Here is a 13,166-nt window from a genome sequence, read left to right on the forward strand (position 1 = left end):
AATGATGGTTTTAAAAAAAACAAAAACACCCAAAAATAACACAAATAGGGAAATAATTGACTGGCAACGTTTTAATGGAGAAAATGTTGGTTAAAAAAAATATACACACAAATAGTTGTCTAAAAACCCAAGCAATTTGTAATTTGGGGGTAAAATGTAAAACTTGAAAAGTTGAGTTTTTCCTCTTTTGACACAGTTTAGTTTACTTTTGACCAAACTGTGAAAATGTACTCAAAACCAGCCGCGTTCCAATACTCTTAGATTAAATAATTAACCATTTGTGACTTGTGAGGTAAAAATCCCAATTAGGTCAAAAGTGGACTGACCCAATTTTTAAAAATAAAATGACCAACCTGAAAATTTCTGCTGGTCCCCATTGAGCCAATTTGGATTATTTTTGACCCATCTGTTTTGAGGGCGTAGTCCAATACAAGGGCTTCCTTGACAAAGATAACCAAAAGTGTTTGAAATAGCTGACCGCTGTTCAAGACCAAGGTTATCTCAGATTTAAAAAAAGAAATAGCCTCAAAAGTCAAACACCTTCAAATAATAATAATAAGTATTTCCTGTAGGAAATCATCATTTTGTGAGAGAGTCATGATTTATTTGAGTAACATGCACAAGATCCCATTGTGTTGCATTCAGGGCGGGCCAAAAGCCATCCGGTTCTTTTATTTTGATGGATGTGGACACTCAGACCCTCGGTACACACTTCGACTAACTCCAGAGCACACAAACACACCTCTCCAGCAGGCGGGCCGCAAAGGAAGGAAGTCAATATTTGAGGAGTTAAAGCTACCTAGCCTCCAAATACGCCTCTTTTACTGCGGCCGAACGACAGACGCTACTACAGTGCTGCTTTTAGCTTAATCCCACTGTGTGCTCATGTCAGTTACAACTTGTCACAAACAATAAACATTAGACTTAAAAAAAGCTTTCATGAAGAAACGATAGTCAGTATTTTGATAGGATAATCAGATGATAAATAGAAAACAGAGGACGTGTATGCTGAGTGTTCGGCACGTCACAATAAAAACAACAATGAAGCAGAGCACTCGTTTACAAGCAGTCAAGTTGCATGACTTAAAGTAAATATGTCATCTTAGAATCTTTAAACGGCAACAAAGAGACTTTTCAGGTCAGAAGGACGACTGGTCAGGAGGGTGTTTTTCCCCCCGTTTTCACAAGTCCATGTGAATGACCTCTGATCACTGTCATTTAAATGTGACCTTATTTTGAATGGGCCGTAACATGATATTTATTTCCACAGTATAATAAGTGCATATAAATTACATTTGGCAAATTGACAATTTCAATTGTTATTAAATAAAAGTTTTTGGAGACTCATCCCTCCCATAAGGAAGTAAAACTTCTCGTCTGCTTTTACTGTGTAGCCGCCGCGCCATCTTGCAGCTCTCGCGTAATCTTGAGCGCTTGTCTTCGTGTGGCTGATTAAGAATACCCCAACGGATAACATTTGCAGAATTTACACGCCGATTTTTTTTTATTTTTTCATCTCCAAAAATCAGAACTTGCCGTTTATGCACTATTTAGGGCGCAACGGATTATAAGCCACACTGTCAACTTTTGAGAGAATTGAAGGTGCCTTATAGTGCGGAAAATACAGTATTTAATACTTTATAATGCATTATATTCTATTATATTGTAGACTTCTACTCAATGTACTTCTACTTCAATGTAAAAGATTAAAAATTTCTTCCCCAGTAACCGAATTTACAACATAACCTCGTCAACATGACGATGAATACAATCTCTCAGTACAACAATCAGTGGGCCAGGATCGGTTTTGGGGACGGCTGGAGCAGAAACTAATAGAGGAACGATAAGATTATCGTCCAAGAGAAGGTTGAAGAGAATTGCTAAATGTTCCTCTGCAACACAAATATTTACAGGACGCAAGCTCAGCCAACTTGCAAACTCGGGGTCAGTAAATAAAGTGGGGTTTTTTTTGTGTGAGTTTGTGTGTGCATGTGGCATTGGCGAGTGTTTTTTTTTTTTTTTTTTTTTTACAGGGCTGTGTTTTTTAATTGCTGGTTAGGTGCGGAACATGTTGTGCTTTAAACTCGGATTGACATTTCAAATGACTGTTTTCGGAGCACGCTTCGCGGGATTTATTTGAAAAAGGAACCCGGGCTCGCCAGAAGCGCTGCGGAAACCAGATTCCGAGAAACGGGCAGTTGTAATAATGCTAATCGGCACGCTAGCTCACTGCTTCTCCAAATTGGGATTGGCGGCAAACAGGAAAAACACAACGGACCCCAAAATTTGCGAACCCCTGCGCTAGCTTGACTATGTTGACTATGTGTTCCTTCATAGTCACTCGCATACTACAACATGGCGTGAATTGCACTTTCAAAGCTTTTATGGTGGAGGGATGTGTATTGTACACAGCGTCAAAGGGAAAGACGCTGATCATTTAACGTGCCACAGGAAGCTTTTGATGTAAGCTCTGAGCAGCCATTGTGCTCATTTGCATTCAACGCACTGCGGCCTGATGTGTCTTCACAAACACACACATACATGCATACACAAACACATGTAAACGGAATTGATTTGCTTTTTATTTTCCAAGACTGACCAAGTCTAAAAAACTGGCAAAATAAAGTGCGATACATAGGTGGTGTAAATGGACTAAGCTTGTATGTTAAGTTAAGAGAACACAACATTTTGTAATTTGTGATGGCGATAGGAATTGATATCATGCATTGAAGTTAAAGAAATATGGATAGTAAAAAATTCTCATCAAAAGCACTGAACACCACACCAGCAAAGTAAACCAATAGAAATGGACAAAAACGATAAAAATGTAAATAGTCACTTTTTAAAATACTTTTACTTCCAATGCAATTTATGACGGTTAAGGGCCCCTAGTTCGTATCGAGGGTGTCCCTCGCCTACTGCCCCAAGTCGGCTGGGATAGGCACCAGCAAGCTTGCGATTAGCGGCTTGGATGGATGGACAGACAGATGGATTTTTCAAATGCCACTTTTAGATGCTTTCTGACATACAAGACTGATGTAAGTGAAGCTTAAATAGGGTGGGCCAGCGTTGTTGTTTTTTTTTTATGTTGTTTAGTCAGTTGAATTAGAGACCAAAAAAAAAAAAAGCTCCATGTCATACTCAATATATTCCAAGAGCAGATGGAGCTGTCCGTTATGACCCCGGGAATCTCAGTGGTGGTGAGCAGATGTGGCCGGAAGGAAAGCTGGAAATGGTGGGGCGGAGGGTGAGTGTCTTGGGATGGGAGAGGATGGGAAGGGACAAAACTGGGGGTGGGGGGCGGGAATCGCCCCAAGAGAGACGCGGAGGCCTTTCCCCCATGCGTGCATAGTGCGCCTGGATGATCACGCCAAAAAGACATCAACACTGAAATGAGCTCTGTGTGTCCAGTCATGCTGGACATGCAGCTGCACTGCTTGAATTATGTCACTTCTAATGTGTATGCATATATATATATATATATATATATATATATATATATATATATATATATATATATATATATATATATAATGCACACCATTGCTATGGGCTTTTTTAATCCAACAAGATAGCTAGCACGTGCCTTAATCATGTACTCTTTAGTTTATTATGATAATAAAAAATTCGATATAATATCCATAATAAGACTTTCGGGTCAACAGTAGGCCGAACCAAATGTCAAATCACGTTTTGAGTGACACAAAAAAATCTGAAATCAAATTTCCCATTGTGATAATTTGAAATGAAAATTCACAGTCACACAAGTAGAAACACTAAAATAAGCAAGTTTTGACGGATGATGCCTCACATATGAATTGGAAGATTCATAGAAAAGTAATTTTAGAGTTAAGGTCAAAGAAACATTTTGGCCTAATTTAATGTGAGATGTTAAAGCTTCTCATAATTTAAAGTGATCAAATCTCAGATAACTTCTTCACAAGATATTGGAGTTTACTTTCCAGGGGTCATTTCAGATGAACACTTTTTTTCCTAAAGTACTGTTACAATGGACGTTTAAAAAATGAATGTGACAAAATTTCAACCGTGGTAATCTGTCATTGTCAATCACCATTTAATGATCAAGTCATATTATGTTTATCCAAAAACAAATCAACAAGACTTGACTTTTCAATGGGGAGGGGTTGATTGCTTTTGTCTGTAAGATGCCACAGAAGTCCTGGATTGATCTATAAACAAATAATGCACTTCCTCTTTTCAAGTGTCTTTGTCCAAAAAGCAATAATCCCAATTTGGAGGTGTTGTTGTTGCCATGGTGATGTATGCAAACCCTTAATAGGGGCAACCTTTGGCTGGTTAAAAGCCCCTATCTGAAGGAGGGCGTATAGGGAAGGGAGGGCAGTAACGGTTGGGGGTGGCAGGACTGCAGCAAACACACACACACACACAAACACACACACACACACACACGCACACTAGGATGTCAAAGAGAAAGGAAATTCACACTCATTTCCTGCGTGTGGTTTCGGTACAAATCAACAACATCCTGTCCTTTTGTGAATCCTGCCTGCCCTCATGCTGGTTCACCCTCCCCACCACCACCAGCACCACAACACCACCAACGCCCCACCACACACACACACACTCATACAAACACACACACACACATACTCTAATAATGCTGGCAGCCATCCTCTCCTCCCCCTCCTTGTGTGTGTGTGTGCGTGTGTGTGTGTGTTTTCACATAAGTCTCATATTGGTGCAGAAGAGAATATATATGCCCTTATATACCATTAAAGAAGATGGAAGCAAGTTTTAGATTTCTCAAGACTTAATTTAGTGTATGCCCCATTTTTTAAGCAGAGAAGTGTTAAAACCAACTAAATTTGTTCAACAATCAAGTAGCCTCTTGGACTCAAAAGTGTTTTGATCCAACTGTTTTCAGTTTTCAATTCAGAAAAAAAAATGTCAACGATTTACATTTGATGCCAGTCTAAACAAAGTAAAAGTATTTGGATACTACTCTTAATTCATGCTGAATGTTTTACCTTACTCTCTTTCACATGTAATCTGCTTTTATTTTATCCTTTTTAGTTCTGGACCGAATATAATCTTTTTAGAGAAAATTGGTTGAGTGGCTTTACCTTACATGAGAATTTGTCAAATTGAATTACTTCTACCTCATATTATCATTATGACAGAGACATGTTGCTACTACTAAAGCCAAGTTGATGCTGATTAGCTAACTGATTTATTGCTAGATATGAAACACATATAATGCACATGCAATTGAATTTGAGTGCATGTATTTATGTGCATGTTTTGTGAGCATTCTGATCCTAAAAGCGTTTCTTTTCCTGTACGGATACTGACTTCCTTCAAAATGGAGCCAAGCAATCCTGTTAGAAAGGGGGAAAAAAACTGATAAATAAATTAGAAGGATAAAGGCGTTTATGTAAATCCGACCTGACTTTGCCCTTGCGACAAAAAAAAAAAAAAACACTTCCCCTCTGGTCTCATTCACCATTCCTCCCCATTCACATAAAAAACAACCTCGACGCGACGCATGCGCAGAACCAATCGGAATCCTCCCCATTCATAAAAATGTAACCTCCCGAGTCTCAGTCCCTCCCATTCACAAAAAAAACGGCCGAGGCATCTGCGCAGCACCCTTCCTCAGCCCTCCTCTTCCTCCCTAACCCTCCCATTCATAAAAACTCAGCCCACCCTCCTCTCCTCCTCCCCTTCTTCCTTTTTTCTCCTCTCGAGGAGGTTGCAACATCACATCCGAAAGCTGCGCGTCCACAACCGCAGTCTCCTTTTTACGCACCAGCAGGCTCGGAGGAGAGGACGACAGAACCCCTCGCTCTCTCTCTCGCTCTATCTTTTTCTCTCTCTCCCCCTTACATTTTTAGTCCTTGCTTTCCCCCACCCATTTGGACTACTTAACACTGCAACTGGAGCTATACTCGGCACACGCAAGCGATTGGGAATAATATACGTGTTGCGCAACGACGAGATGACATTTTTACCCTGAGAGCACCGTAAGTACGCTCGGCTTCACGTGGATGTTGAAAACCAAATGAACTAACGATTGCGGTTGCAGTGAATCGCAACTATTTTGCAACAAGCTCGACTCGTGTTTGCACTTGGAGTCAATATTTAACCAGCGCCAAGCAAAGTTGAGGGCAGACGAAGGCGAATTTGTGACGTTTGAATGTAGCGGAGAAATGACAACGTATTGTTTATTTGGTGGCTTATTTCTGCAAGTGATCACAATAAAGTATCATTTTAAGACAATATGACAGGTGTGTCCCGGCGTTCTTCACCAACATACACAACTGTTCTCACCAATTGCATGACAATAAGCCAAAAAAAAAAAAAAAGGGAAGCGAAAGGAGGACTTTTTTTAATCTTTTGGTCGTTTTCGGCGAATGTGGCATCACAACCTCGCAAAATTGACACGCAGGAGTGCGCCATTTCCTCCCATCACAGTTAATCCGTGCCCGTGTTCATTTGCATATCATCACGTGTTAGAAAGCCCATATAAACACGCTATTTGAGTATATAGCGACAGAGCGTCCGCCTCCGGTTTTTATGACTCAGTCCATTCACTTATCGGAGGAAAAGGGGGGGGGGGGGGGGGGGGCGCAAAAACGCACGCAAGCACATAAAGCTCACGCACGCACAGTTCCGGCTTATAATGATCCCGATTTGATCACACGCGTGTCGGTGCCAGCAGTGCAACAACGGGTTTGTCAAACAGGATTTTGCACATTCTTTACAAATGAGTAAAGCAAAAGAAAAAAAATGCACATTGGCTCGCTTTTATTCCATGTTTTGACCGTAAATAACGTAGAATGCAATAAGATAAACGAAAATCAGGGTTTAAAGAATATGGGTGTACGCGTGCTAAGAGAGAGAGAGAGAGAGAGAGAGAGAGAGAGAGAGAGAGAGAGAGAGCGTCATGACTGCAGCGCTTTGAGTCATGCTTGCAATAAGACATTGCAGCCAAGGAGCGTTCATTCACAAAAAACCAAGCGACAGACCAAAAAGCATTCCAAATTTTTGCTGTCCTTCCCACTAAAAAAATCCTTGCAAAAATGAACAGACGCTGATTAACATATGCAAAATGATTATTTTTTTCCCTACATGCAATTCCTGCTATTTTGATGACAGGCAAAAAGAAGACCATTTACATTGAATTAATGAGGGCTTGAAAGAGCCAGAGCGACATTTGTGCCCCAACATTATTGTGGGGTCACTAAAAAAACAAAAATGATTTTTAACTTGGTGATTCAGTCATATAGTAGAAAATGTCAGTCTGATCTAAGGAAATTTATGGGTCAAAATGTTACTTAATGTATCCGATCCTATGAAGGAATCTCCACACCATACAAATATGCCCTCTAGTGAGTAAATTGTGTAGGGTGACGTCAGAGAAATGTGATTTTATGCGTAGCCATTGTTAAAACTGTCACCTTTTTCATTAAAATGTAGATCAAAAGTGTAACTCCGCACCAAAGCATCATTCAGTGAAATATCTGTTCTTTTTCAAGTACTACATGCAAAAAATTGCATGCCGAATTTCAATGTGCACCTGCAATGTGCAAAATCTTGTATATAACATAAACATCATGCATTTTCCTTCAGTATATTAAAGCTAGATGACGAGTGATGTTGTAATTTACAGCAAACAAATTGGCTCAAGAACATGAATGGTTTTCCGTTCCAATTAATTTGCTCTTATTTTCAAATGAAACACCAAACTGTTCTGGTCACCGTACTTAAGTGCAAGAAGGAAGTACAATTATGATCCCTTTCAATGACACCTTGATGTGTATATCATCACAAATCGCAGACCCCTTAACAGAAATCTTTGAAATGATGCTCGATTGCGGAGCGATTGGGTTTATTTATAATTTTATCGTTAGCCTATGATGATTCTCAAAGGGCAGGTCTTAAGTGTCCTGTTTGTCTTTGCAGTCGCGCCTAATGCTGCTCTAAAGTGACGACGTCCCAGGCACCAGCCACCACATGGAGACCAGGGTTCCTCACCACATCCCCGGAGTGTCCTCCTCCATCGTAGGCCAGCCTTTGCTCGACAGCGGAGTGCCCTACGGCCGCCTGCAGCACCCCCTCACCATCTACCCCATCGATCAGATCAAGTCATCGCACGTGGAGAACGATTACATCGACAGCCCCGCCGTGGTCTCCCAGCAACCGCCGAGCCACAAGGCGGGCGGCAGACGGCCCAACTGGGCGTGTCCCAACCAAGACGGCTTCGTGGGGGCCAACCGCAACAACCATCACAATCACCAGCACCACCACCAGGGCCGGAGCGAGCCTCACCACGATGCCACCACCCACCCTTGGATCTCCTTCAGCGGGAGGCCCAGCTCCATCAGCAGCAGTAGCAGCACGTCGTCGGACCAGAGGCTGCTGGATCACGCCGCCCCCACCCCCACCGCGGACCACCATCCCAACCCGCACCCCCACCAGGGCCTCGTCAACACCATCGGCGCCGGAACCCCGGGCTGCTTGGCTTCCTCGGAACCTAAAGTCCTCACCTCTTCATCTTCCGCTTCCTCCTGCACCTCCTCCTCCAAATCGCTGGACCTCAAGCCCGGGAAGCCGCCCGGCGGGGATCGGCGGGGCTCGGCGCTGATCCCGTTCTCTCCGGCGGAGAAGAAGCATCTCCTCCTCTGCGAACATTGCGGCAAGTGCCGTTGCACCGAGTGCACCCTTCCCCGGACCCTGCCCGCCTGCTGGGTCTGCAACCAGGAGTGCCTGTGCTCGGCTCAGAGCCTTGTGGACGCGGCCACCTGCATGTGCCTGGTCAAGGGGATCTTCTACCACTGCACCGAGGACGAGGACGACGAGGGCTCCTGCGCTGACAAGCCCTGCTCGTGCTCACAGGCCAACTGCTGCGCGCGCTGGTCCTTCATGGCCGCCCTCTCCGTCGTCCTGCCTTGCCTGATGTGCTACCTGCCGGCAACGGGCCTGGCCAAACTGGGACAGAAGTGCTACGACAACGTCAGCAGGCCCGGCTGCCGCTGCAAGAACTCGCAGGGGGGCGTCCTGCCGTGTAAAATCGCCAGCGTGGAAGCTAAAGCGGGAACTCTTGAGAAGCAGCGACAGGGGTCGTGATACCAGGACATCCTGTCTGGTGTCGCCCTTGCTTCAAAACAAAGCGGACGGCAACGCCGCAGTACATCTTCGATCCGTAGGGACCCCTTAACCAACCCCGTTAATCTGCTGATGACGTGTAAAGCATAAAGGTACTTAAATAGCTTCTTGACCTGTTTTCGAAAGGCCGGATGATTCAATCTGAGTGGTGGCTGGTAGGAAGGGTGGACAAGCTCTTGGGTGACAAACCTCCATCCTAGGACCGCAATTTGAGTTGTTTTGCGAGAATGACACAAGGCACATGTCCCCTCAGATATATATATATATATATATATATATATATATATATGTGTATGTATGTTAAACTATTGAGATAAATATTGAGATAAACAGTATCCCTTCCCCGCTCCCACAGCGCAATGTCACGCTTCAACACCAACAGCTGAAGTATGCTAGTTTGGTATCAATAGTGTTTAAAATTCACCATTATTGTCTGCACGAGCAAGATAATCACAATTTTTCAAAAAGCTAGGTTAGGACCATCAAAGTCAGCCTCAAGGCTGATCCCGGATCAGTTCAGAGGCAGTTAATGCTTATCCCCCAATCTATCATAGACCTAAACCTTCTCAGGGACTGTCCTCTAAAGATGTAGACCATGTGCTGCATTCAAGAATTCCATGGAAGTCTGACCTTAGTTTTCAGAAGACAGAAACAAAAAATAGATAAATTGGTACCAACTAATTTAAGTTCAAGTAGCTGAGCCAGATGCAGACAGCATCTCGTGAAGCTGGAGCTCCTATCTCTCGGGTTGCGTTCAAACGTATTTGACAAGATTTGTCCGACTTCCCAGTTTTCTCAAACTTAAAAACAGAATCAGTCAGAAATGTGTTTTCCATGGGAAGGGGGCGGGGTTAAAGACAACATACATACACATATATATATATATAGATAGATAGATATAGATAGATAGATAGATAGATAGATAGATATTAAACCTGCCACTTGCACAACGCAGTGTTTTTCCTAGGTGGAAGCTATCCCCTCAAAGCACAGTATGAACCACCTCAGCTGTTCCATGGTATGTGCGCTACTTTTAGCGCGGCCCGAGTGTCTTCATCATCGTTAGTGCCGCATAGCATTCTCATTTAAAGTCTATTTTAGTGGCTTGCATGAGGACTTTTTTGTTTTTGCCAAAGAAAGCGAACCTATGGTAGCATGTCATCACTGTCCAAGGCAGTGTGCACAAACGGGGAGTTGGAGGATGATGACACCAATTTCTCCCTCAAAAAAAAATGGAAACAAAAAAAAAAGCATGCTGCCCTTTAAAACTGAAGGCCTTTTGTGTTTTGAGCATAAAGGATACTTTGTCTTTGTTTCCCCATTTTCACGGTAGACCGCTAAACTCCTTTGCTCACTATTGTCTTGTTGCACAAAACTGATTACACACTGTCCATCGAATGTATGTGGCAATATACGAAAGAAAAAAAAAAATCAGTAGAAAAAGGTGCCAAAATCGGAGAAGAGCGACGGAGGTCGTAGAGGAAAAATCACAGACAATATGTTTAGTAATAGAAGCTATACAGGTGAACCAGTTATTTGCTGTAAATAGTTTCACGTTTGTGTTCTTTAGAGGAGATGACTTTTAAATGTCCTTGAAAGGTTGCATGGTACACTATAACTATGACGAAGTACAAACTACATAGAGAATATATTAGATATCTATTTTGAGGTTAAGGAATAAAAAAAAAGCAGGTTTTGAGAGTTTGTGTGAGAGGAAGCACTTGATTCAGAAAAACTGTGCCCTGCAATAAAATAAATTGGAAAATGCCTGCTGTTGATGCCCTGCGTGGCTCATTAGCAGGCGAAGGCTAAGCTAACTCCCTCGCCTGTGGATTTGTGCGCAGAGGGAACACAATCCACCCGTGTCTGGATCGACCCACTTCCTGCTGCCCCCCCCCCCCCCCCCCCCCCCCAGCCCCTTTTCAGTCTTGATTGACAAACACAGCTGCTCTGCATACATTTGTGCCACAGCTCCAGCTTGTTTTTGCCTGTCTTTCCCAACAGTCTGCCTTTTCAAAGCTGCCTCACTTTTACATGATAAAGTTGACATAAATCCTTCAAATGACAATAGCGTTATCGTACTTTTTTTCTTTTTTCGATGCTACGCCGGCATCATCCTCTCCGCCTGTGTCACTCACTTTGGGGCCAATGATACTGATCACGCCTTTGCGACGGAAAAGTTTCGGGGAAGCGAAGAAGTCTGTGCATTTTGTTTTGTTTTGTTTAGATATAACGAGAAAACAAGCTCTCATAAAAGTTTTCCCTTTATAGATATATTTATTTTGAAGTTCTATTTTATATAGTATTTATTTAGATGCCAACTTTCTGTTTGTGAAGAAAGCCTATGTTGAAATGGAATGTACATTGACAATGGAAATATATATTGTTAAATACACCAAGCTGCTGTGTTGCCTCTTTTGTCGAGTGTTATGCAGTGCACAAAACACAAACACACTTTAGGGACACAGTTCTTGGAAAACTAGCCTTTGCAGTTCTATAATTTGGCTAATTTGACGAAAAACAGAAAAAAATGGATACATTTCTATACTAGCTTGCAGAATGTCATTTCTCATTGAATTCATTAGGTTTTAATCTTTGCAAATGCCTACAGTTAGCAGGATCAAATCACATTTGGCACGTTTTCCAAATAGAATGACCTTACTAAATGTTTTAGTTGATTATCAGTCAAATGGTTGTTTGCATGATTTCATTGCAAAGGTAGTCATATGCACAATAATCTTTTCTACTGTCAAAATTAATGAGGAACATAATACCAAGCACATTGTATTGGAATTATTTGTAACAATCAATCAACAATAGATAGATAGATAGATAGATAGATAGATAGATAGATAGATAGATAGATAGATAGATAGATAGATAGATAGATAGATAGATAGATAGATAAATAGATAGATAGATAGATAGATAACTTTGAAATTAGCTTGTTAATACAAATAAGCTAAGTAGCTGCCTATAATAAATAGATGGGCTAATTAGCACGCAATGTCTAAGATCAATTCATAGTTGAAGGGTGTAAAAACACCCTTCGCCCGTTCCGATTTGACTTTGTGTCTTTTGGAGGAGCTTTCGTGACAAGAAGGCAATCATTTGAGACGCTGTTCTTTATTTTAGCTTTTATAGTGCAGCATTTACAAGTTGTTTTTTTTTTTTTTTTTTTTACATCACCGTGCGGACTTCCTGAGTCGCACACTTCCTGTGTGTGAATGGATCGCACTTTATAAAACATTTGCGTGCCCACCAAGGCCAAATAAAGCGTCGAGTGAATGGGGAGCGTTACATAAGAAAATCGTTGTCAGACTTCCTGTGGACAATGTCATGTGATGAATTTGTGTGTGTGTGTGTGTGTGAGTGTGCAGTCGAAGTGACAAGTATGCAGTGTTGCTTTGTGACAATCTGGATGTGTCACATTCCTTTCCGCACAAGGCCTGCTAAAGCTGAGAGCGCACGCTAACTTTTCCACTCTCTGGGCCACCTGTGCTGAATGTCACCCGAGGCCTTCTGGCATCCCCTGGTTTACCCCCCCCCCCCCACCCCTCACACACACTTGCTTCCTGGGTGTTTACCTGAGTGCACCTGGGAGGGACATGAATGTGTCAGAAGGCAGGACGGCGAAAAAAAGCCAGTCTCGCACGCAAAATGGGCCCTGCAGCCACAAATGTGACTGCGTTTGCAACAGGTGAGCAACCTGCCGGTTTAGCTGTCCCCTCTGTCAACGCACACACACCTGCATGCTGACTTCCTTCACACCTACGTTGTCATCGCCACCCCTCTTCCTGGCTGGCCCGCATACTCTACTTATCAACACCGGAAGCTGCCACTGTTTATTATCAATCACAACGCACTCTTGTACTTGTCAAAGAGCTGCAAGACAAGTTTGAAAAATAAGTGGTAGTCAAGGGCAGCATGGCTCAGCGTAAGAGTGGTTGTCTCCTCACCCAAAGGTTGTGGGCTTTTACCGTGTCAAAGTGTCCTTGAGCAAGACGCTGAACCCC

At 42.6% G+C, this 13,166-nt stretch overlaps 1 protein-coding gene across 1 annotated transcript; it reads left to right on the forward strand.

The window, feature by feature from the left end:
• The first annotated feature begins 5,628 nt into the window (after positions 1 to 5,628).
• Positions 5,629 to 11,545, forward strand: spry4 (sprouty homolog 4 (Drosophila)). The gene is made up of 2 exons (XM_088441708.1): positions 5,629 to 6,005; positions 7,948 to 11,545. Exon 2 carries the CDS (start codon positions 7,999 to 8,001, stop codon positions 9,109 to 9,111), a length of 1,113 nt encoding a protein of 370 aa, XP_088297834.1. The 5' UTR covers positions 5,629 to 6,005; positions 7,948 to 7,998; the 3' UTR covers positions 9,112 to 11,545.
• Positions 11,546 to 13,166: the final 1,621 nt, after the last annotated feature.

This window comes from Hippichthys cyanospilos, chromosome 18 (genome assembly GCF_059441005.1).
Source record: "Hippichthys cyanospilos isolate Australia breed blue-spotted pipefish chromosome 18, RoL_Hcya_1.0, whole genome shotgun sequence".
Taxonomy (NCBI): Eukaryota; Metazoa; Chordata; class Actinopteri; order Syngnathiformes; family Syngnathidae; genus Hippichthys; species Hippichthys cyanospilos.